General features: G+C 41.0%; 1 protein-coding gene across 2 annotated transcripts in view; it reads right to left on the bottom strand.

Annotated features, from left to right (window-relative positions):
- Nucleotides 1–21658, bottom strand: part of ofcc1 (orofacial cleft 1 candidate 1) — a 50278-nt gene extending 28620 nt beyond the window's left edge. Inside the window, exons 1-2 of one of the 2 annotated variants that reach the window (XM_061758872.1) lie at nt 21286–21658; nt 1570–1770 (exon numbers count right to left, since the gene is read on the bottom strand). In XM_061758872.1, the coding sequence (XP_061614856.1) occupies nt 1570–1770; nt 21286–21426 (342 nt within the window). In that variant the 5' untranslated portion in view covers nt 21427–21658. The remainder of the gene's footprint in view (nt 1–1569; nt 1771–21285) is intronic. The other variant, XM_061758871.1, reaches the window with a different exon arrangement.
- Nucleotides 21659–26991: the final 5333 nt, after the last annotated feature.

Genomic DNA, 26991 nt, shown 5'->3' with positions numbered 1-26991 from the left:
CCACTAATATACCCTATAATCAAGCTGCTTTCTGTTTTGTTTTCTATTGTCTAATCTATTCCTCTTTTTATTGCTATTTATCTCGAAGGAGCTATCCCTGTACTGTACATCTGGAGGCCAATTTGTACATGGCACCCTGTTGCGTGTTTATCTTAATGTCAAAATATAAACCGCCAATAAAAATCAGCTTTTGAGTGTTAGAAATGCCCCTTGGTGATTCTTGGATGCTCACATATACATAAAACCAGTCTATATATTCAGGGGAGGATTAGTTTGGAATATGCATAAGAGGCCAGAGCTGCAAGGCGGAGGGGGGGGGGGGGGGGGGGGGGGGGGGATGGCATGTCTCACTCTCTTGACGACGCCATTCTGTTGATACTGCGGGTCCCCTCTACCAGCGGGTGAAATGCCATCAGCGTCTCTTGTGGTGAAGTTGCAAAGAACAGACAGAAGCACCCAAGGGAAGCATACATCCTTCACTTCACCTGACTTTTATGAAACTCTTCTGCATTCAAAGAGCAGAAGTTATGAAGTGATGTATTTGTGATAATGTGCTTTGTTTGGATAGTTTGCCCAGATGTGTGATCCAAGTCTGCAGGCTACACACACACAAGCACGCACGCGCACACCATCGCACCATCGTTTACACTCTCCACCAGTCAAATAATGACAGAGGGCTATTAGGAGGTAAAAGACCCTCAGAGCTAATAGTTAGCATCTACGTATGTATATATATATACGCCACCTCCTTCCTTCCTTCCTTCTCCCCTCATTTCTCCGACAGCCAAACTTCCAAATATTAATACAGTGGAGATGATGCAGGTTGCTCTCAGGGAAATGAATAAATGCAGCACTTGTCACGTAGCACTAATGAAGCAATGTTTCACAGCGCAATGTCTTGTCAAAAGTCAGATGAAAGACTTGGCGATGTAATGAAATTCCCCAACTGCTCCTCTCTGTTGATTCAGTAAGGCTGACATTGTTGTCAAGCTGTAGTTTCAATGCAGTGTTAACAAGCACTTGGTATTTGGTAAGCAGTGACGACCACAGATCCTTTGAAAGAAGTTATGATTTGTTTCTGGGGGCAAATCCTTTCTCTTCTATTTGAGAAGGAAACACCATTTTACATTTGTTTTTGCCCAAGGAAAACCTTTTGATTGTAGTTCTTCGAGTTAGTAGTGTAGTTATTCACCCTCTCGCACCACACAGCTGTACTGTTGTCTGTGGATTTGACTCGATAATGAAGCAGCTAGTAACCTCCCTCCCTCCACACAAACAGAGAGGGCAGGGTCAGGATAAAAGGAATCAGAATCCCACCCATCTTTCCACCCTCTGTCTCCACCTTTATCCTGTTCTTCTCTCTTGTATGAAACAAAAAAAAAAGAAAAGAAAGCCAAACGAACACTGTCAAGGGGACAACAGGTGAACTTGCACAAGTTAATACGACGATGCACATTGTTACTTTGTGAAAAGAAAGCATTCTAATCTTTACATTATTGACACTGATCATGTTTGATTTTGCAGCTGTTGCCCAGTGTATCCAGCAAGTGTGACGTCTAAATGCCATACCTCAATGATGGCCCCATCTGGTTGTCGGAGGAAATGTCTGTATCTTTGCTTGAGCCCGCTTACGTAGAGCGTGTAGATGGCCACGTGGGTGCTGGTCTCCCCCTGTGGTAGGGGAGAGGGCTTCCTATGTGGGTCATCTACGGGGGTTGCAGAACCAGCCAATGGGTCCTCTGCTGTCCAGATATAGTCATAGACTGCCACCTAGTCACACACAGAATGAGAAATAGATTTATTATAACATATGTCCTACTATTTCTCATTCTGTGTGTGACTAGGTGGCAGTCTATGACTATGCATTTTACAGTATTATTCAATAAGACAGATGGAAAAAAAATGTGTTTCTGGTTTTAAAATAGTAATCGGTTCACCATTAAGAGAATCAAACTAAATGCAATCACGGATGTTTGAAAAATATCGTGCAAAATTATGAAATGAGAACAGTGACAACAAAATTATCTTATATGCAATATCAAATTCTCCATTTCAATATATTATCTAAAATTAGCGGTACCTCTCCAACTGCTGTAAAAAAAACTAAACAAAAACAAAAAAATGTACCCCGTGAAAGTGCCAATCAAAGCAGTACATTATTAACTTCGTAAAGCCAGAAGTTTTGATACAACTTTTACAAATTGTACAGTGGCCACCAAGTGTAAACTTGAGGCATACGACATAATGAAAATACTTTTATTTAAAAACACTTTTTGCAGATAATATTTCAATAACATTTTAATATACAGCTTCGGACAAGCACTGCTGGAGTTCACTAGGTGATGCTAATTGTTACTAGTACATGAATCCTATGGGGCCCACTCAGTGGCAGGTTGTATACAGGATCATGCATACATACGCTTAAACCTGATAGCAGGCCTGTTCACTGTGCGTGTGTATATTTGGCACTTACACACCTGTAATGCTCTGCCCTTCTCTATTAGGGTGAGACACAGGCAGCAAGCAGAGCGTGTAACATGTTATATAGGTCATGCAACTCGAAGTCATCCATGTGTGAAGATCATGGAAGCTCTCTCTCAAAGTGTGCGCTGGTAAAGGCTCCAATGTGTCCTGAGCGCACAATTTTGGTGGATTTTACAAAAGAGAATGTATTCTACCAAGTGAATGTAAACAACATACACAACCCCAATTCCAATCAAGTTGCGACGTTGTGTTAAACATAAATAAAAACAGAATACAATGAGTTGCAAATCATTGTTCCACCTATATTTAATTGAATACACTACAAAGACACGATATTTAATGCTTTAATTCTTTCCCATTCTTGCTTGACGTACATCTTCAGCCGTTCAACAGTCCGGGGTCTCCGTTGTCGTATTTTACGCTTCATAATGCGCCACACATTTTCAATGGGAGACAGGTCTGGACTGCTGGCAGGACAGTCTAGTACCCGCACTCTTTTGCTCCGAAGCCACACTGTTGTTACACGTGCAGAATGTGGTTTGGCATTGTCTTGCTGAAATAAGCAGGGGCGTGTGTCCATGAAAAAGACATCGCTTGGATGGCAGCATATGTTTCTCCAAAACATGTATGTATATTGGCACTAACACAGCCCCATACCATCACAGTTGCTGGCTTTTGAACCTTGCGTCCATAACAGTCCGGATGGTTCTTTTCCTCTTTGGCCCGGAGGACACGATGTCCACAATTTCTAAAAAACTATTTGAAATGTGGACTCGTCAGACCACACAACACTTTTCCACTTTTCATCAGTCCTTCTTAGATGAGCTCGGGCCCAGAGAAGCCGGCGGCGTTTCTGGGTGTTGTTGATAAATGGCTTTTGATTTGCATAGTAGAGTTTCAAGTTGCACTAACGGATGTAGCGCCAAACTGTATTTACTGACATTGGTTTTCTGAAATGTTCCTGAGCCCATGTGGTGATATCCTTTACACATTTATGTTGGTTTTTGATGAAGTGGCGCCTGAGGGATCGAAGGTCACGGGCATTTAATGTTGGTTTTCGGCCTTGCCGCTTACATGCAGTGATTTCTCCAGATTCTCTGAACCTTTTGATGATAATATGGACCGTAGATGATGAAATCCCCAAATTCCTTGCATTTGTACGTTGAGGAACATTGTCCTTAAACTTTTGGACTATTTTCTCATGCACTTGTTCATTTCACCCCATCTTTGCTTGTCAATGACTGAGCAATTCAGGGAAGCTCCTTTTCTACCCAATCATGGCACTCACCTGTTCCCAATTTGTCTGTTCACCTGTGGGATGTTCCGAACATGTGTTTGATGAGAATTCTTCAACTTTCTCAGTCTTTTTTTGCCACCTGTCCCAGCTTTTTTGGAACGTATTGCAGCCATAAAATTCAAATTTAATGATTATTTACTAAAAACAATAAGGTTTATCAGTTTGAACATTAAATATCTTGTCTTTGTCGTGTATTCAATTAAATATAGGTTGAACATGATTTGCAAATCATTGTATTCTGTTTTTATTTATTTTTAACACAACATCACAACATCATTGGAATTGGGGTTGTACGACTTTTGTATTACCTCCAAGATTAATCCAATGTGAAAGAAATAAAAAAAGCATTAAAATATACTCTCACATTAGAATTCCGTGTAAAATCGATGAACTCGCCAAAGCATACAGAAAAATGTGGAGCCACAAAGAGGAACTTTTTCAATAGTAAAATTCAAGGTGACCCCATAATTGGCAGTGTAATTATGACTCCTCTGAAAACACAGAAACTGTTGGAAGGAAAAAAAAAAAGGGCTCATTCAATGGGCCAAGAGTGTCACGGTCAAGCTGAAGGAGAGGTTTAATTTAGTGGTGTATCGATGTCAGGCGGCACCTCTAAACACTTAGCCAAATACAACTCAAGGCACTTTACAGAGAAAACAGTGAGGCCTATTACCTATCTTGTAATTAGAGACACTGCATAAGCTAGAAAGCAGGCAGTCTCGCAATTAGAAAGGACGTCAGTGTCAAAATTGTGTGTGTATGTGTTTTTGTCTTTCTGTCATTGTGGAGCTCAACCCCTGATATATTGAGAGCATATTTCTTCTTATTTTGACATATTGGATGTTCCATACAAGTAAAATGCTAGGATGAGCGTATTTCACCCCATGTGCGCGCATGTCCATACACTCAAACTGTGCGTGCATTTCCAGGCATCGGTCTATTTGATTAGTATTTATCCTAATTTGGTGTTATTACCTTCACCGAGTAGGTTATGTTTTCATTGGCATGTGTGTTTCCGTTTTACTTCTATTTAATTGTATGCAACTATCTTGGGTATATTTTTCACAAATCCCGATCATATATCCATAAATTGCATAAACTGTATGAAATAATAATGCAATAATTAAAGAATGATTTCAGACCTATTGTCTGGTCCAAATTAGTCAAGGGTTTTATTCCGACTCACAGTTATGTTCCGTCACATTAAAAAAACATTGTTCTCTTGTTGGCGGCACGGTGGGCGACTGGTTAGAGCGTCAGCCTCACGGTTCTGAGGACCCGGGTTCAATCCCCGGCCCCGCCTGTGTGGAGTTTGCATGTTCTCCCCGTGCCTGCGTAGGTTTTCTCCGGGCACTCCGGTTTCCTCCCACATCCCAAAAACATGCATTAATTGGAGACTCTAAATTGCCCGTAGGCATGACTGTGAGTGTCAATGGTTGTTTGTTTCTATGTGCCCTGCGATTGGCTGGCAACCAGTTCTGGGTGTACCCCGCCTCCTGCCCGATGACAGCTGGGATAGGCTCCAGCACGCCCGCGACCCTAGTGAGGAGAAGCGGCTCAGAAAATGGATGGATGGATGTTCTCTTGTTCTCTTACCGGCATAAAGAGTTTAAACAGAAAGAACCTTTGTTATGTATATGAAACAGTGCTAATACGTAAACGTGATGCAAAATTAGCATTTGTTGATAATGTTGCCTGTGTGTACCGTAATTTGAGTTCCCTATTAGAATGACTGTTTTCACACCAATAAACCACACAAGGTGGAACACAACCTGTGTATCCTTTGTTCTTTCCATCTTCAATTGGCAATTGAAAAAGGAAAAAGTGACTTATTTTATTATTATTTTATAATAGATTTATAGACCAGTAGCAGAACTTTCAAATCTATTCTAAAGCTGACTGGAAGCCAGCTTGATCTGTTTTCGACAGTGACACAACACCTCAATTGAACTGTAGTCATCTGGAGACACTGCTCGATATAACTGTGTGTCATCTGCATAGCTATGATAGTCAAAAAGTTCAGAAGAATCTGACCCAAGGGTAGCATATACAGGCTGAACAGGAGGGGTCCAAGAACTGACCCTTGAGGGACGTATGGGGTCTTGAGGTATCTGATTCGGGGGGAGGGGTGGGGGGGGGGGGGGGGGGGGGGGGTTATTGTGAGCTTGTCAACTGCAGAAAACCCAGTGCAAGTATTGTTGCAATTCTTACTGATGATTTCAGAAAAGTGTTGCTGTCTAGCCCTGACTAACTCTTAGTTAAAATTACAAAGATGTTGTCTGTAGAGGTCATAGTCAATTTGGAGTTACATTCTGCTTTCAGCTTTTGATTAGGGCCAAAACGTCCGAGTTACAATCATAACCATCCATCCATTCTCTGAACTGCTGAAATAAATATCATCAATACCAAACTCAGTCCCGTGGCCCGTTTGTCAGTCTGCTACATGTGGAACGTCACGCGACCAAACCAGCTTACAGGGCTTCCTGTGCATGTTACGTTAACGAGCATAACTACAGGATGATGACATGAGTGTTTGAAGCCGAACTTGCTTAACTTTTGTTTTCGTTATGGCTAGTGTCTTCAGACAAAAGTTAAATACATGTACTGTATATTATTTAGTTATACAAATATGATGTGATATACATCAACACGAAGAAAGCCTAAAGATGGGATATTCTCATCTTTGGTGGCTCTGTGTTAAACAAAAGACAATGTAGATGTTTAAAGGTCCTACGGGTGCTTTGTGCTTTCCCATTCCGCCATTTACCTGTGCTGGGAGGAAATGCTTTCACCTGTTTTGCAGAATGCAGAAGTAGGTTGCGCAAATACTGGATTTGGTATTTTTTTGGGGCGAGAGTCAAGTTGCTCGTCAAGGATGGGAACACCAAGTCGCGTGAGAAGCTTTATGGTTAGAGCTGGTAGAATATGAAGCCACTTTGGTTAAATGCACCTGCTTGGCTGTCTCTTTGTCTTGTTCATGATTCGCCCTGAATGAAAGAGATTTTTTTCCCTCTTTGCCATGCTACGGTCCTTCGCTAATTAGCATGTGAAATCCAGTTGACAAGGCCAAACAAAAGCTTTAAAATGTGTTTGTATGTCAGGTTTGGGTGATGCCATTTCATGCAATGCACCATGGCTGTGATGGTGCATCACGGCTGAGACAAAACAACTGGAAAGAGCATTAGAAGCTCCTCGCTACGACTGTTCTGGTCTGGTTTTGCTCCATCATGGTGCCTTCTTGCTTTCTTTTAAGAGTTTGAGTGCTCTTGCCACGCCGCCGTTGTTCCATTTGATAGCACTAAGTGACTGATTTAGGTTCAATGCCTGCATGGAGCAGACAGGCCAGCTGTGGTTTAAGCAGATAGCATTCAAGTGAGCTAACCCAATTCAAAGCCAATCAGGCTGGGATTTATTGTAGGGGTCTGTATTTAGAAATCTGATAGAGTCTGCATCAGTCCCTTGACTGGCATCACGAGAGACAGACCTTATGTATTTTGGCTGAGGACTATAAATGGCAAACCATGTTTTCCAGCAAGGACATAAATTTCAGGATTTGTAGACATTACGGCAAATGGAGAACGGGGCAAGGGCAACAGGGGCACAGGAAGTGTGGATGGCACAGCTGCAGAAATGGTTCACAAAGACAGTAAGCCTGTCTTTCTCAGGGTAAATGTGATTTTGTACTAACCAAATTATAGCAGAGTGCATCTGAATACATACAAAAAGTGCTTCAATAGAGAGGGACAACTGATGATTTTTTTTTTTCTCCCGTCAATCATTTTCATTCAAGTGTCTGTAAATATAAAGCCTGTCCATGTCATTAAAAAACTTGAGAAAAAAAACATTAGTAAAACTGTAGCATCAATTGTAATGTACTCGATCGTGTTACAAATATCAATTAAACCTATAGCTAAAAGACAGCATACAGTTTGCGATGAAAAATGAAATAATAATAATAATAGTAATAATACATCTCCATGGCACGGTGGACAACTGCCTCACAGTTCTGAGGACCGGGGTTCAAATCCGGCCTTGCCTGTGAGGAGTCTGCATGTTCTCCGGGTACTCCGGTTTCTTCCCACATCCCAAAAACATGCATGGTTGGTTAATTGAAGACTCTAAATTGCTTATAGTTCATTTTGCACATTCTGTGGGGAGCAGTGGTGGGTAGAGTAGCCAAACATTGCGCTCAAATAAGAGTACTGTTACCTTAGAATAATATGACTCAAGTAAGGGTAAAAAGTAGTCCTCCAAATATTTAGAAACAAATTGCTATAGCTGATTTTGCATCTTCACATACTAAAAAGGCAGGTGCAAACCGACATGCACAGTGGTCCCAGCCGCAGAGCAGGCAAAATGAGAACTTTAATGCTTGTTCAAACATTAGTGAAATGCCAGAAACAAAAAATATTACAACATATTGTCTATTGAGCAATGACATTTTGAAGCTTTGAATAGTCTAAGGATAGCTTGGAGCCAGTCCTGAAGTCATGCCAAATCACCAAACTGACGAAACTCCTTTCAACTGCATTTTCTGCATGGATCATCTTTGCGCACTGTGACAATTGGTGATTGCTTCTTCCTGAATTTTCATGAGTGCGTAAGTTTTACATACAATGTTACGCAAGATGGGCTAGTAGATCCAATTTCCATGCACCCGGGTAACTAACACTTCCAGTTCCATCTCTTCAATTCATTTTGCATTTAGAGCTACCAAAAGCGCAAAACCCTCTTTTAAATATTGTAAGAAGTCAGTAGTGCGCATTACACATAGGAATAGGTGAAAATGAAAAAGAGTTCACATTTTATAAATGTATGCCGCCACCTAGAGGTTACCAAAAAGCTGTACATTTCAATTCCAATATGCCACCACCACCTAGAGGTTATGAAAAAGGTGTAGCCTACACTTTCATTGCCAATATGACAGGGTATGACTGCATATATGTACAGTTGTGCTCATAAGTTTACATACCGTGACAGAATTTGCAAAATCCGTTTTTTAAGTACGACTGATGACTGAACAACAACCATCATAAATTTCTTTATGGTTATGTTTTGTTGAATGATAATGCATTTACTGAAATGCTTGACAGTTTAATTTGAATCCCATTAAAATAACATTAAATGTGTTTCGTTTTTTTTTTTTAAGAATTGTACCCATCTTACAAATTCTGCCTGTGTAATCAAACAGATGAGCACAACTGTGTGTTTTCTCATTTATTAAATTAAAGTAGGGCTGTGAATTTCAAAATAAGAGCAAGTAAATAAAGTAAAGTAAATAAATAAAGTAAATAAAAAGAAACTATTATGTGTTCAAATAAAGTGCTTAACTTCAGAATAATTCTTTGAAAAAACTAACAATACAGATAATACTTAATGTTTTGATAATATGGGTATTTTAAAAACATTATTCATCATTAATTAATTTCCGTCAAAGTACAAGATCTGGAATTGACCCAAAATGGCTGTCTCAAACCAAAATGGTCAACTTTCTGTTCAATTTCAAACATGGTTTCTTGAGGCTTTTCGGAACGACCTGTCAATGATAGACGTCCATGCATTTTTGGGTCGATCTGCGAAACTGGTGGCAGTGACAATTTCTTTTTATTTCCCTTGGTGCACTAATAACTGAGAGGTCATACTTCGGACCCCTAAAATCCATACATTTTTACCAGGATACATGGCCCAGCAAAAACTGTTGCGTTTTCAGGCATGTTAAAGTCCACCAAAAGGTGATTCATTCATCAGAAGTACAGTATAATAAACAACTATTCCAAGAGGGTCTTCTCTGGATCTAATAATAATAAAGGATAAAATAGTGAGTTGAAGTACTTGAGTCTTTCTTGCAACAATTGTCGTCTCCTAAATTAAATAAAAGCCACCTTCATTCTGACTGTCTCAGACATTTTTTAGCTTTTTTTTCCCAGCATTTGGAAAGGAAGACCTGCTCCTTCACTCACCCAGACCATGATACTTTTTGGGTTTGGACTGCTGTCCCGCTTGACTTTAATTTACAGTGGGGGAAATAATTAGAATCTCACTTTTGTGACGAGTCGAGTGAAAATGTAAACAATACCTCCCTGCGGGCGGGTGCTTCATCACTTTGACAGGTGTATTTGAATTTGCCTGGGTGGCAGACAGGCTTGGTTATTTATGTATCATTCTCACATGGAAGGAGAGGCTGAGGATAGGACTATAGTATTCTGATGGAGGCCAATGAGGATACTGAAGCTCTGTGGCGTTGCAGGTGTTAGTTTGGAAATGGGGAGAATCAAAAGAGTTGTTTCCATCAGGCACCAGTTTGGGACTATACACCCATGTGTGTGGCTCCACTGTTAAAAGTTTGAATGGTAGAAACATGATTTTACAGTGATACTTTTGGAGTTGGAATGACTGAAAAGTTGTAGGAATTAGAGTTTGGGGGAAAACACGTCTCATAGTTGGAGTCAGCACAGCTTGTAAGGTCTCATTTTAGCCAGCATCAAATGAATAACGAAATTACTGGATGTATGCAGATGTTTTGCCTCTGCTTTTCTGTAAATTAAAATAAAATAAAATAAATGCATACAAACATACAGTACATACATACATGCATATACAGTATACATATACGCACACATACATACATATGTACATACTGTAGATACATACATACACACATACTGTACATACACAGGGATCTCGTTTGATGTGCGCACAAAAATGAGCTGGGACGCATAAAGTACGATCAATCTGGCTTAGTACTCTGGCCTGGTGCTGGTGCTGGATTTTTTTGGGGGACGAGACAAGACTCTAGAGTGCCACTAATTTGGTCGCATATGCACCCACATTTCTGAATGGTGGAGCAAAAAAAAAAAAAAAAACACACGTACAGGTGCCCAGTCATTTGAGGAAGAAAACATATATTTCCACTACTTGAAAGCAGACACATGATAGGTTTCCTCGTGGTCTCTAAACCATTCAGAGAGAGTGTCAAGCGGGGACCCTCCATCTGATTGGCCATGTACGTGTGTGTGTGTTGTGTGTGTGTGTGTGTGAGCACGTACGTTTGATAATACGGGCGCTCGGGTACACGAAGTTGAGTTTTCTGACGGTGAGCCGATAGCTGTACAGTTAATGGAATTAATGGAATTAGTTCCAAAGCCTAACGCCACTGCGGCAATGTGGGAACATTTAGGATTCAAGCCAGATGATCGCGGCCCTCCCGCTAATACCAACAAACTGGTATGACAAATTTGGCACCCCTACTGGAAATGCCAGCCCGTGCAGCTGCACATATCGCACATACCAAAAACTGCCACTGCTAGTGGGATACAAAGCCGCTTGCCAACTAAAAATTCTGAAAATGTATTGACTTTTTACTTTACCACCAAGCTGTTCTTTTTGAATAAATAAAACCCTTATTTCTAAACATTATATAATTGCTTCGCAAATCTTTACTTCCAGTGATGGTTTGGTTTTAGCTTGGTAAATAAATTAAAGGTAAAAAATACCAAAGTGGCCCTCACACCCTTTTTCTGGACCATATGTGGCCCTTGAAAGAAAAAGTTTGGAAACCCCTGGTTTAAGTGATGCACTGACGACACCACCGGTGCAGTGGGCATTGATGCCATCATTTGGAGACCAACCACGCAAGCGATTATTGCCAAGTGTTAGTGAAGAGATAGACTCGCTTGCTTCTTTTGTCCACAGATACACACACGCGCGCGCACACACACACGCACACAGTTGCTCGTGAAAGCCTCATACGGTGAGCATGCGTACATCGCCAGTGCCTGCGGGCCCTTGGGGCCAGGCAGCATGGATGAGGGGGAGGAAAGGTTTGTGGAGAGATGGGGAGAAGGGTGAGGAAGGGTGAGAGGAATATGCACCGTGCAGAGGCTATCTAATCTATAGAGGGTCAACGCCCCCTCTCCTGCCATCCCCCAATATTGCTGCCATGGAATTGACCCCAGGTTCAAGGCCTGCTTGGTGCAGCACTGGCTTTGGCTTAATACCGCATAGACACTGACCATGTGGAAGTACGAAAGAACACAATGCCAACACAAATGAATTGGGCTCATTCACAATTTTGACATAGCAAGTGCACGTTGTGTAGTGTAATACGCACGAACAAGGCTCATATGTCAAGGTTCACACTGCACAAATGCTCATCCACAAATAAACGAATGCACACACATACACAAGCACACTGTGGGTTCCTGAAATACACACATGCAAGACGACGAAGGGTTCCGACACACAGTGAGTGGCCGGGAACATGTGAAAGCACAAAGCATAAAAGAGCAATCGACATACATGCATGGATAAGCCAAGCAATGTCAGCCATTAGAATGGAAATAGATATGCTATTATTCTAAATCTGGCCAATATGTGGATGGTTGGCAGATATAATTGGAGCATATTGAAAATGGCATGGATGCACACTGTCTGATTTGGCCACAGCAAAGGTCTATGTCTTGTTAAACGCACCACTGGACAAGACAGGCAACCCATTCACATTTGCATGCAGGAAACACAGACACACTGACACGCACACACGCACGCATGTGCGCCCATGCATGCACACACAGACACACACACACACAGAGCGACAAAACAGCAAACACACTATAGTGGTTTCCATCGGCTTCAGCACTCATTACTGTGCCTATCCAGCAAAACTACTGCCTATAACCATCTCGAGTGGAATAATCACAGCTAAAGTAGTGCGACAACACAGCATCCTAAACTAGCACACAATCAAATTGGATTTAGAAAAATGAAAAACAAGCAACACTGGCTATAAAGAGTCAGAATAAACTGACTTTTAAAAGAAGATTATCCGGAGAGATAATATAGTTGAGTGGCTGAGATAATCCTGAAAATAAGATATGCATAATTTACTGTTACTAATCTCCTTTGCGGGAAATAAAGCCTATTGCCAGCCGAGAGTAAACATCTCACATCGCAGACCATCTCTTACTTCTACACCATGTCTGACTCACCCTGTACCCTAAGGACACCACTTTCTTAGTTATGTACATTTATTTATGTGCATACTGTACCGTTACCTGGCAATCGCATATGAAATGAACAAGTTATTTGAATATCGAATTATTGAATATTCAAACCCTCAAAGTTTTCAATTCATCAAATAAACATAAAAACCTGGAAAACATCGTATATCTATATACAGGTGCGTCACAATAATTCAAATTGTAGAAAAGTTTCAATTGAAAAAGTGAAAGTACAACATTTTACAAATTCATCAATCACAGGGGAAAATACTTTCCAGAAGTCCCATTACGACCTCAATTCATCCATCCATCCATTCTCAACGCCGCTTATCCTGGTTAGGGTCGCGGGGCGCTGGAGCCTATCCCAGCTGACTTTTGGGCGAAAGGCCGACTACACCTTGAACTGGTCGCCAGTCAGTCGCAGGGCACATCCAGACACGGACAACCACTCGCTCTCACATTCACACCGTCACTGAGTGGGAACTGAATTGCACTCTGGCCGCCCCAAAGTCAGGCGAGTGTACCACTACACCATCAGTGACCCACCTCCATTTTATATTAAAAATAAGTTTCATTGTTTCTTGAAATGAACTGTCTAGTTTCCATTAGCGATAAGCTATAACAATCTAAAAAAAATTTAAAATATATATATATATAAATCAGGACATTTATGACTGTGTGTAGTGAATGTATGACTACCTTTCTGTATTTATCAATTTCAATAAAATAAATTAGAATTAATGTTTTCTACAACATTCAAATGTATTGAAATGCACTTGTAGATACCGTATATGAATTCGTTATTATTAGTTTGATAATTGACCTGCATCAAATAATCACAATAATAAACTAAATGTAAGCATTATGAAAAAATAAAAGCTACAATTTGAAATGAAATAGTTGTTATTCATAACAATAAAGTTGTGATATGGTGAACAAATACAGTATGGTGATCTGTTGAGAATATTGGCAAGTTACACTTCAGTTTAGGTTTCACAAACATAAAATAGTTCATGTTTTGGCACATCTTCTGTAGGATTGGTTCCATTATCATGTTTTTAACCAATATATAATGGCATTACCCAATTATTATGCAGGCACACTACCAACATAAAGTAGGAATATTCGGCTTTCGGGTGAATGTTGAACCTAAAATGCACCTAACCTTCACAGGTCAACTTAATTTGACCTTTTTAAAACTTTTGAACGTCCAACTGTTCAACGTTTCAGTACTTTTATGTACAACTTGCTGTTCTAGACAGAGAGCTAAACATCCAAATTCACAACATTTGATCCATGAATGGACCAATACATTTTCGAGGACGTCCACTTCCATGCCTTTCTGTGGCACTTCCGGTCTCTCTGTGTTCCTAAAATCCCAAATAGCGGGCGCTGCATTGCGTGTTCGAGCTAACAGATTACGTGCGCTGCTAGTGGGCGTGATGCATGGGATTTACTAAGGTTGAGATCATTTCCTAGGATCCCAAATAGTCATATTGCTAAATGTAACGTTGACTCACTCGAAAAGAGTGCGTGTGTCGTCGACAACAATTGTAAAAGTGATGGAGACTGTATTTAAAAGGGGGTTTTGCGCTTTAGGTAACACTGAGGTTTTTGTCACCATGGAACATTTGAGAGACTGCAAAAGTGCAAAATGAAGTTTAAGGTGATGGAATTGGAAGTGTTAGTGGCAGACAAATGAATATATTACTGATTCTTTCTGCTAATTTTAGGATAGTCATTCACCGCATAAAGAACATGTATTGTTTGGTTTAGTTGTGTGTATGTGTGTGTGTGTTTCACCTTTATCTTTGCGCTTTAGTTTGAGTTGACCACTGCTTTTACACGTTAGCACTTACCGAAGTCTTTGACCTTTTGAGGAACGCGGCCGTGTAGCATTTGCAGTCATTTCTCATATTGAGCTCACTAATACGCAGACTGTGTGGATGCTGTGCTTCCTGCCCTTGCCTCCCTGTTATTGCCTCCGGCCATCGGGGCCCAAAGCTCTGTCCACTTAAAAAAAAAAAAAAAAAAAAAACAAGAACAGCCATCCTCTGCAATAGAAGAAGCCACTTTAATGTGACATGCACATGCAAGCACACAAAAAGGTTCATGTGCATGTCCTCGCCCAGTGTATGACTGTACTTTGACGAATATAATTCAGATGAGCACTGAATTGAAATTTGTGCACATGCAGTCAAGCATATCAAAAAAAAAACAACTTTGACCAATGAGAGCTGCAGTAACCACCCCACCACCCGCTCATTGCTCAAATTGACCAATGCTATGCCCCTCCGGTTTGACCTACACCACCGAAGCACTCAGCTGGCTCTCAGAGGCCTGGTGTTCCTTTGCTGCTGTTATGGGTTCCTGTTCAAGGAGCTTTGGCTTCTATTGTTACTAAGTGACAGCGTTTCCTGTGTATTCCGTCATGGCCTGCCACCCTCTCTGTCTGCCTGACTTCCCCCTGCAGCTTCCTCGTTATTTACGGTTACTTTTGCGTCTCATGTGGCTTGGCTCTCCATTCACTGTACGATGACCACAGACTGGTAAATGGATCCAATTGTCATTTTAATTGCATATTAGCTGGTTTGTATTGTAAAACTAAAAATGTCGGCACATAAAGTTACCGGCACTTTATTAGGTCCACCAATACAAGTATAAACAAATCCAGAAATAAAATAATGCTCAGTGGTTAAAATAATCCATTCATCCATTTTCTGTACCGCTTATCCTGACTAGGGTCGCTGGTGTGCTGGCACCTATCTCAGCTAAATGTGGGCGAGAGGCGGGGTACACCCTGAAATGTTTGCCAGCCAATTGCAGGGCATGGATAAAATCAAAGCCATCTTCACAATCGGTTCACCGATGTAGAGCGACGCAACATAACACTGATATTTTGTCTTTACTTTGTTGGCACGAGGCGCAAAATACTAGGAACTAATTAATATAAAGCAGTGTAATGCAAGCTATGATAGTAATGATAAAAAATGTTTTGGTTAAAATAGTACCTCTCTGACAGTATCAAGCCTAACCTTTATTACTCCCACAATGGGGAAATTTGCAATGCAAATGTTTTATAAATGGAATAAAGCATCATAAATATCATTCAAGATACTCCCAACAGCTGCAACTTTTGACTCTTGGCAGGTTTTCAGCCTGCCAACCATGTCAATGCTGCAAAGCACCTTGGGTGTTCCCAAATTTGTCTGCCCGTAATCCATTACCTTGACACACGAAGACAAACGGCATGAAGGAGTGCGAGTGTTGATGCAATCAGGTTGCGAAAACATCTCCGGGGCCACCGCATAAAGCGCCTCCCGGCCTCTTCTGCTTTCTATTTAATCTGTCCTCTCCTTCAATTATCCCGATGTCACCACCACCGGGAAACTTTGCTTTTAGATGAATTAGCAGCAAACGAGGTTTGCAGCGGTTAAGCTGCCGCCACACTCTGTCACTGCCATAGCGATGGCTCTGACAAAACAGTTTGCATACCTGTTAAGGTCTTACAGAATTTAACACCTCCCTTTTATGTTCAGTGATCTGGAGTGGTTGACAGGAGCCAATTAATAAGGTCGATGTGCATCACTCCCTATACATAATTAATGGGGCTCATTACTGAAACAGTAGTAGATCGCTAAAATCCTTCATAGCTCAGAACATGATAGTTTTATCAGCAGGGGGATCACAGGATGTTTTGGGTTTAACTGTTTTGAGCACATTTCCAATTGACAAATTGTCACATTTTCTTGATTATTTTATGTCCACCAGTACATAAGTGTCCCATTTGTGTGACAGGTATGATATTGCTACTATGTTTAGTTCATCAGCAGCTTGCGTAATGGACAACTACGGTGGACGCTGTGGAGTTTGCCACCTGGTACTAATATAGTATGCGGTGTTTGCATTATTGTTTAAATGATGATATAGAACCACAACCACAATTATCAATTTTGACTTTAAGTGACACTGGAAATGATATTGTGATATTTATGTCTGCTTTTTTCAGGTTTTTTAGGTTCCATGTCCAACATTATGCATACTTTCTCCAAACGGGCATAACCATCCATCCATCCATTTTCTGAGCCGCTTCTCCTCACGAGGGTCGCGGGCGTGCTGGAGCCTATCCCAGCTATCATCGGGCAGGAGGCGGGGTACACCCTGAACTGGTTGCCAGCCAATCGTAGGGCACATACAAACAAACAACCATTCGCACTAACAGTCACACCTACGGGCAATTTAGAGTCTCCAATTCGCGCATGTTTTTGGGATGTGGGAGGAAACCGGAGTGCCCGGAGAAAACCCACGCAGGCACGGGGAGAACATGCAAACTCCACACAGGCGGGGCCGGGGATTGAACCTTGGTCCTCAGAACTGTGAGGCTGACGCTCTAACCAGTCGGCCACCGTGCATAACCAGTCTTCTAAATTTAAAGATGATTGCAATGTTCTCGAACCAGGACCTTTAAGAATGCTGCGAAACATGGCTCCAAAATTGCATTATTCAAATTTGTCACATAAGATCATGGGTATGAATATTCTTCGACATGTAAATATAATGAATCTATTAAAATGTTTGAGAAACTAACAGGTCATTGATGAGGAGAAGATTCCAGAAGAGTTTAAGATGTTATAATTGCAGAGGGCGCACCAATGTCATATTAAACCCTATGAATTAAGAATGGGATGTCATTTAAAATCGTATGTGAGTCAAGGCATGTGAGCGAATACTTTTGGCAATATAGTGCAGCTTCAAACTAAATGCATGGACTGATCATTGCAGAGATTCTGAAATATCAGGTTCTGTGGACAGTTTTTTGCTGACTATACAGTATAAGGCTGATAGGCTCCAATCTTTCTTGAGTAGGCAAGTTAACTGAAAACCCTTTTCCACGCATTTTTTTACCTTACATTTGACAGCTAAACCCCAACTATTAATGCAGGAAGGTAAGACAAATAATGGGTTTATTTCTATTTTTTTAGGCCCAGATTGACTTTGTCAAACGTCATATCCTTTTCAGAATGCATCATTTAATGCATTTCTGTTCGCTTGATATCAGAAAATTAGACATAGAGTCCCTTGTTTTCCCTTTCCCTCATTCCTCCTTTCTCCCAGCCAGCTAATGAAGGCCTTGTGGCCTACACTTATTAAAATTTCGTCCTTGCCTCTAATATTAATTGGGTTCGGAACAAGAAATGTGGCGGATTCATTATTTAATTGCAGGGGCACATTTGGAATACAGTTTCTGAAATGTATTTTTAATGAAAAACACTGCATCCTGACCTAATCATATCAACCTTATTCTATCTAATTAGGGATGCAAAAAATCATTAAGAGTCGCAAAATATTAGTTGCAGCTCTTGTCGGCTGCTCCATTGCTTGCCTTCATGAATTTTCACATTTATAATTTTCCCTGTATGTGATAAATAGTTAATAAGGGGAAAATGACACAAGAAATTGCATGTGGGCAAATTAGTCTTAAGTTAGGAAAGTGACCCTCAATGGAGACTTGGTATCCCTAATTATAAAATAATGACAAATCAGCGTGTCTTATTTTGATGAAAAATAACGCTATGGTGCAAAGTGTATTAGCCGTCATTTAAATGACATGGTCTATCTGTTAAATCAAACTATTAGTTGAAGGTTGGATTGTTTTTTTAGTATTTAAGGTCTAATAGTCTGCAATAAAAAAAATATATTTATTGCCAGGGCTAGGCTATATACTGTAGACAAACTAGAGTATTCGAAAATCTACGCTCCCTACCCAACAAAATGGACGAGCTTCATCTTCTCACAAAGACCAGTAAAGACTTCGGACGTTTCGCTGCCCTGTGCTTCACGGACACATGGCTTTGTGAATGCATCCCCGATGGCGCCGTAATGCTTCCGTGCTTCCGACTACATTGGGCAGACCGTGTCACGGAGCTATCGGAGAAAACGAAGGCCTGTGGGATATGCTTCTATAGCAACGAGAACGAGTGTACCAACGTCAACACACACTGCAGCCAAGACTTGGAGTCGCTGCTTTTGAACTGTAAGTCATTCTACTTGCCGCGCGAGTTCACTTCATTCATAATTGCGGGTGTCTACATTCCTCCTCAAGCTAACACGAACGCCACACTGCTAATGCTTGCTGAACAAGTAAAATTTTTTTTAAAAAGCACCCAGATTCAACCCTCATTATTCTTGGGGACTTTAACAAAGCTAAATTGAACCACAAACTCCCTAAATGCAAGCAACGCATAGACTGTCCTACCAGGGAAAACAACAGTCAAGACCACTGCTATACCACACTAAATGACGTATACAGTGCTATCTCCTGTGCAGCTCTGGGCTGATCACTGTTTAATTCACTCAATACCAACATACAGGCAAAACGTAAATGCACGAAGCCTGTGGTGAAAACAGTTTACCGCTAACGACTCTAAGTCAGTCTGGCGTGGATTACAATCACTAACCGACTACAAGCGACCATACCCCAAGCGGAGAACAAAAGAGGAATAGCTGACGACTTGAATATCTTCTACTGCAGAATTGAAAAGAACACTTTCACACCCCACACCCACCCAGCCGCACCACCAACCACCATCACGCCTCTTACTCCCCCTTTTGCATTGACCATCCGCGAACAGGATGTGGGATGTATCTTCAAACAACAAAAGATCAACAAAGCAGTGGGCCCAGACCTTGTGTCTCAATCCTGCCTCAAAGTCTTGGCAGGCCAGCTTGCTCCAGTCTTCAAAGTGATCTTCAATGGATCTCTGGTACATCGTAAAGTGCCATCCTGTTTCAAATGCTCCACCATCATCCCACTCCCAAGAAACCTGCATTCTCGGGTCTGAATGACTGCAGGCCTGTCGCCCTGACATCTGTGGTTATGAAGTCCTTTGAATGCCTCGTGCTGGACCACCTCAAGTGCGTCATCCTCGTGTCCCCTGCTGAACCCCCTCCAGTTTGTCTACTGAGCAAAGCATGGCCTGCCACAGGAGCTGTTGAGGCAGTTCTACACAGCAGTCATCGAATCAGTCCTGTCTTCATCCATCACAGTCTGGTTCGGTGCTACCACAAAAAAGGACAAACTCTGACTGCAACGGAGAATCAAAACTGCTGAAAAAAATTGCCGGTAACCCACTACCCACCCTTGAGGACTTGCACGCTGCCAGAAGTAAGGCAAGCGCATGCAAAATAAACATAGAGCTAATAAGTAATTACATTTTTTTCTCCCCTAAAAGTCAAAGTGATGCATACATTTCTTGACACTCAGTCTAGCTAGACAATTCAAAGGAAATGCCTATATTTTATTATTTGGGTGGGCATATAACTTGTGCAAGTAAAGAGCAAAGGGCGTTAATGAAAATGGCAAACACGGAGCGATGTATGCCACTACAAATCCAACACACTAAATTAAAGAGGGGCCTGTAGTTTGATGGCCACGTTCTATTTCGCTTATCTCAACTAGTCACATTTTCAATCACTATGCAAAAGATTTGACATCTGGTGTCGGCTTGGTGCTAATAGACTTCTCGTTGCTGAGGCGTTGCCATGGACCTACGCCACACTGTCAAACATGCGGCAGCTTCACTCCAGCGATAGTAATTTCATGTGGAACGACATTTATGTAAAGTAGAATTCTGCACTTGTGACATCAACTTGTCCACCGCACCTTAAGATAATACCCAATCAAGCAAATTCACACACATCATAAATGCATGTTGCCTGAGCAGTCTATTTTCCTGAAACATCTTTGTAATGTGGTTTTCACAGACTAATCAGCCAGCTTCCTAGCTGGATTTCTGTTTGGGTAATTATCCTGTACTAATTACAACGAAGCTAAATACCTCAGAGATAAGTTCTCAGGTTTTCTAAAATGTAACTAAAGAAAATTGAATGATACACAATTTATACAATTTTATACACAATTACACTACATTAGTCAAGTTGTTTTCTTTCCTCGCATGTGTCCAGATATTCCAAAAGATAATATACTTATAATAAACTACTTATTATTATGATTATGTAAAGTAATGTTTGTTACCTGCATTTAAACCAGTCGAGGGAAGAGTCCATCCAGACCAACTAATTGTCTGAGTGGTGTGACAGGAAATACTTTATCGGTAGATCTCAGCTGACCTTGGGCGAGAGGTGGAGTACACCTTGAATTGGTAGATGTTTGATCGCCATGTTTTCAGAATATGGGAGGAAGCCGTAGTACCAGGATAAACACCACACAAGCACAAGGAGAACATGCAACTTTCACGCAGAAAGGCAGAGGTTCAAACCAGAATCCTTTGTGGCTGTGACACAGGCATATTAACTACTGGCTGACATCATTATTTTGGAGTTGTTCCATCACTGTTGCAGCACGAGGATGTAAGGTCTTAATTTATTTCTTATTTATTTATCATTTGAAATGTCACCATTAGCCCAATTACTCGACAAAGGGTGAAAGAGAAAAGATTATCTCGAGAGCCATTAGAAGGGACTCCAGTGTAGGGAATAGCCTACCTTGCGCCTCTCGCCGTTAAAGCCCCTCCATTGCTCTGCCTTCTTGATGATGTAGCTAAGCTCCTGATTGGACAGCTCCAAGTCTTGAGGTAGGAAGTAAGTCCCCTCCTTGGCTGTGAGCCTTTGGAAGACGTCCAGCATGCGGCCATTATTGTGAAATCTAGAGGGTGTGGAGTCAGAAAAGAAGGAAAAATGTGGGAGTGGAAGCAGGCGGAATGCCAGCCTGAATCACTGTCTCCTCTCTCTTAAGATCGTGTGGGGTCAAATACCTAACCAAGACAGTATACGCAAAGCTGTGAATACAATACATATATATGAGTCTGTTTTGTCTGTCACAATGGCTCTTTTTAGCAATCATTGCAAAAAGAAAAAAGACTATGAAGACAAATATGGATCACAAGATGCAATGGCTCAAAACATTTCCAAGTGCAACTAGAATCAAATACGTTGCCCTTTGAGTAGGAAGCACTTTGCTCTCACACCGACTTCAGCAATGTCTGTCTATGTGTGTGTTTGTTTGTGTGTGTGATGTGGCTAGTAATGTGTGGGAGTCCAATCCTGACGTGGCCGGTTGTAGATGAGTTTGGAGAGTCCAGTCTGAGTCACAAGGAAAGACTCAAGAACAAGCAGATGGCATATTGATCCAAAGATGCTTTTCACAAAGCCACACATGGATGCAGGCAGCCAACCTTGAAAAGGAATCACCATGTCTGTAAAACAAAAATACTGCATTGGCTGACCATCAAAAAAAGACGACTTTATGCCCTTCCATAGAGATTGTAGTCTGTCAGAGGGTAATCAGCTCTCAAACAAAACCAACATTAAGGAGACAGGAATTTATGCATGGAAGTGGTGCAAAGCTTTGAATGCAGCATCATCCCCTCTCCCTCTTGGGATGCAGATGTTTGTAGTACCTTGACCTCACACACAACAAGAGCATGCATCTATTTTCATTCTACACTTGAATCGCGTTTCTCATTCATTTACAGTATGTGGTCTCTTGAGGAAGTCCTCCATATCTTTGCATCATCTCTTCAAACCACATTGGCATTGAATGATGTTCATCCTGCCAATGTATACAATTTATACCCAAATACAGTGAACTTTTGATTCCACCATGGTTGATAAATAGTGATATCAATCCCAATATAAAACCATGGGGGCGTAGAAACAAAGACTCGTAAGGTAATGGAACACTAATTCATCACCCGTATCACCCGTATAATGAGATGGTTGTAACATCAGTGTCACATGCAGTTGCGGTTGGGGTGAGGGGGCACGGGGGGGTCGGGGTGATTTTAGGGGGGCCACGTGGGGCAAGGGTGGGGGCAAGTACTGACAACCGCCCCCCCCCCCCCCCCCCCCCCTACAACCGCCACTAGTCACATGCCCCTCTGTAGTGTTTGTTTGGTGTTTCAAAAAGGACTGATGTGTACAACCTTCAATCACTGAATTCATTTCTGCAGCCAGTGAATAAAGATTGTTTCAAATGTAATTAAAAGAGGATAAAAGTCCATTCTATCTAGCCATATGTCCTGAGGCCTTTCTTTTCCGAAATAGGTCACGCTCCGTGTCAGAGCCCTTGCAGCCAATAGGAAAGGGTAACCCATAAAATTACCAGCCTTGCTTCAGCTTAGTGGCCTACATTCAATACAGATCTGTGTGGCGCTTGATTGGCAGAAGTCATTATTCCTGGCTGCAGTTTTAACATTGTCTATTTAGCAGGAGTTGTTGCTTGGTGCTAATTTTTTTTTCTCGACCCACCGACCACGCCGACAGTATGGGACCGTGCGATCATCTCATTTGGCAAAGTACTCTTGGGAAGCAGTTCCCAATCTTTTTTTCACCACATAATGTTTTTAGTAATGTAAATAACAATGTAATGTATTTACATTGCTTTAATGTGTTTAAACTAAGCACAATTTAGGGCTGGGTGATATGAGAAAAAAATCCAATTTTTTGGTCATGTCAGTCGATACGGATACACTGTATATATTGCAATATAAAACAAATCATATTTGTTTCAATCTTAAATGTTCCCTGTTACTTTTAACCTTTTGATTTAACTATTTTCTGTAAAACATTGAACATGACATGGAATATTATACAACTGTGTCAGACAAATAAAATGTATACATTCATAAATCTATAATCTGTCCATGCAAAAGTTTTCAACTTTTCCAATTCCAATTGACACTCAGGGAGTTGGTATTGAGGGTCCATGATTTTAATCATCCACATGAATCCCTTATTTTACACCATGCTTACTAGTAGCATGTCTTTTGTGATACAATTTGTTCATTATTTTTGCTGTTGTTTTTTTGGGGCGGGATTAACCCTTGCTCTGGTCTGGGATTGTAGTCGTGCATTTGAGCGTGCTCTATGGCACTGCATCAGAAGATTGTTGGTATTCTATGTCTTTGTGGCAACATAAATTCTGTTTCTCGTCAGACTTTACAGAACCCAAATAATTCCACACTGCCGAACCTTTAGGCCCTTTCTTGTCAACAGTGTCATCTGTTGCGCCTTGAGCTGTGTTTCATTTTCTTTTCTTTTTTCAGTGCTCCCCCACTGCTGAGGCACACGGCCGCAAGCAGTAGGCTACAAACATTAGCGCCTGTTGCATCTCAATGCTAATGTGCTGTGTGCTTCAACCTAACTTAGCAGGGTTCTTTTCATGCCACATCATAGGTTGAGCGTGGAACTGGCTATTCATATTATCTGTCCAAACATGGACAAATGCAATCTCTCGAAGTCTATTGACCCCATCTCAAATTTCTTATAAAGATGCAATGGCTCAAAACAAATCCAATATGTTGCCCTTTGAGTAGGGAGCACTTTACTCACACACCAACGTCATATAAATATGTATATTTATTGTTTTATCGCCCAGCCTTAAAAGACATATTGTATTTTGACATGCCGCCGTGGCCGCTGCACAGCAAGACTTAGACGCGTACGAAGCACGCTGCCTCTGACCTCAGCTACTATCGCCTTCTGGCGAGTTGCGCCGTTTGTGATGGAGTTACTCGGCTTACCTAGCGGCTGAGGTCAGTTGAATTGAGAAAGGAAAGAATCAGTTCATAAAGTGATTCCATTCACTTTTACTCAAAATATTTGTTTGTTTGAGCGTGTCGTTTGCGAACAACACAACAATACTACTTTAATTCTCTTTTGTTTTCTGCTCTCTCTGTTTGTGTTAAAAAGTAGTTCTTTAAAGGTTGACAATTAAAATGTAACATCTATTGTAATTTCCATTAGCCCGTCTACAGTGTTTCACATTATATGTTAGCATTAAGCTAGCATACATTTGTTAGACAAAATCATATGGTTTGGTTGAACATTTTCTTAAAATATCCATCTATCCATCCATTTTCTGTACCGCTTATCCTTTTAATAAGTTTAAATGTGTTTAATGCCTGTGGGAGGGGTAAAACTATATAAAAATATATTTGGCTTCTCATGGCTTTTCACCTAAATAACTAAATGGGGGTTCACTGTATCTCATGGAGTGTTTCAGAAATTTCCAACCTTTGCTGAGGAAACGTGCAAGAGAATGCTGACTGCATAATATGTCTGACCTCACGAGTCTGACCTCACGAGTGGCACCATATATTTAATGGTTATACTACGGTAAATATCAATAGTCATCACAAATCTAATGCTCATGAAAATTGGTGAAAAAATATATCCTATTTGAGTAGAAGAAAGGCTGTCAATAAAGTGTTGTTGTTCCACACTAGTTTTAGGCAAATTGACTTTAATGTACTTAACTTTTAACCTAAGAAGCTCCAAATCAGGTATTTCCTAATTCCATGATATATACAGGAGAATGTTGTTACAGTCTCCACAAATTGTTTCATAGCCCTATGACTTGTGTTTCGGTCTCTCTCTGAATTCATGCATCCCATAAGATGTAGTCTTATTGAATGCCAGAAATGTAAAGCTGCCAATCATACTACAATATACTCAACACTCCCTGCTTACCACAAAGATGTTATCTTTATTGAAAACATGGTCACTTTAGTAAACCACATCCATCTTTTAAGCTCTCAAAGCAGTGTAATTCCTCTTTCATTTAAAAAAAACAACTTGTTAATAACATTTTGTTTTACATTATACTTGTTATTATCCCTTAAAGTATGATGCAAGAGTTTGTTTTTCTGTTCAACAAGGCTCCTGACAAACACAATGATTCAGCACGGGTGACCTCAATCTCTAAGACGTGTGCGACACACAGACGCTGTCAGATGAGTCTTCGTCATATACAAGATACAGTATATCTGGTCCATTTCAATATGCATGAAGGCTTCAGTGATACCAGCCATGCAAAGCATTCAGCCTAATAGGATCATGTAAGAGGGTTATATGTTCACGCTATATCAAAACACATTTGAACTTTTGGATTAGAAATGCTTTCAATGTTCCGACCGATACCACGGTATGGTGGGTATGAAAAGGCAGCTGTGTGGTGCATATGTGTATATCTGCCTTTGTGTTTATGTAAACTCAGTGTGCTGATGTGTGAGGTCCACGCAAACCTGCATAATTCCATTCGACTGTGAAATCAAAAAGCATCAGATCAACATTTGTTCCATTTTCCGTTCTTTTTTTCCTGGGTGGATGGGTTAGGACCAGCACACAATGTTGCGGAGGTGGAAGAGAGAGTTATTTCTGAATTTATGTTTAAGTATAGTCTGCTGGTGAGAGCTGAGCCAGAGTGTTGCAAGGAAGGTGTTCATCTTCATTGTCAGATTGTCCCTACATGTTGCTTCAGTTTAGAAATAGCCGCGACTTTCATTGTTCTCACAACTTGCGCTACCATGCTTCGCGAACACATATAGCAATTGGAACCTTGGATGCATGTCCATTACATTTTGTTTCTGATGACGTATCTTCAGTATAGAGTAAGCAGCATTGCTAAGAAGGAAATGTGAAACTTGGTGAAATGGTACCTCCTTTTTTCTACAACCCCAATTCCAATGAAGTTGGGACGATGTGTTAAACAAATTAAAACAGAATACAATGATTTGCAAAGCATGCTCAACTTCTATTTAATTGAATACACTACAAAGACAAGATATTTAACGTTCAAACTGATAGACTTTATTGTTTTTAGCAAATAATCCTTAACTTAGAATTTTATGGCTGCAACACATTCCAAAAAAGCTGGGACAGGATCATGTTTACCACTGTGTTACATCGCCTTTTCTTTTAACAACATTCAATAAACGTTTGGGAACTGAGGACACTAATTGTTGAAGCCTTGTAGGTGGAATTCTTTCCCATTCTTGATTGATGTACAGCTTCAGCTGTTCAACAGTCCGAGGTCTCCTTTGTCATATTTTACGCTTCATAATGCACCACACATTTTCAATGGGAGACAGGTCTGGACTGCAAGCAGGCCAGTCAAGTACCCGCACTCTTTTATTACGTTGTTGTAACACATGGTTTGGCATTGTCTTGCTGAAATAAACAGGGGCGTCCATGAAAAAGACTTGCTTGGATGGCAGCATATGTTTCTCCAAAACCTGTATGTACCTTTCAGCATTAATGCTGAGTTTCAAGTTGCACTTACGGGTGTAGCGCAGAACCGTATTTACGGACATAGGTTTTCAGAAGTGTTCCGAAGCCCATGTGGTGATTTCCTTTCCACACTGATGTCGGTTTTTGATGCAGTGCCGCCTGAGGGATCGAAGGTCACGG

Source organism: Phyllopteryx taeniolatus, chromosome 20 (genome assembly GCF_024500385.1).
Source record: "Phyllopteryx taeniolatus isolate TA_2022b chromosome 20, UOR_Ptae_1.2, whole genome shotgun sequence".
Classification (NCBI taxonomy): Eukaryota; Metazoa; Chordata; class Actinopteri; order Syngnathiformes; family Syngnathidae; genus Phyllopteryx; species Phyllopteryx taeniolatus.
This window is presented reverse-complemented; position numbering and strand designations above follow the sequence as displayed.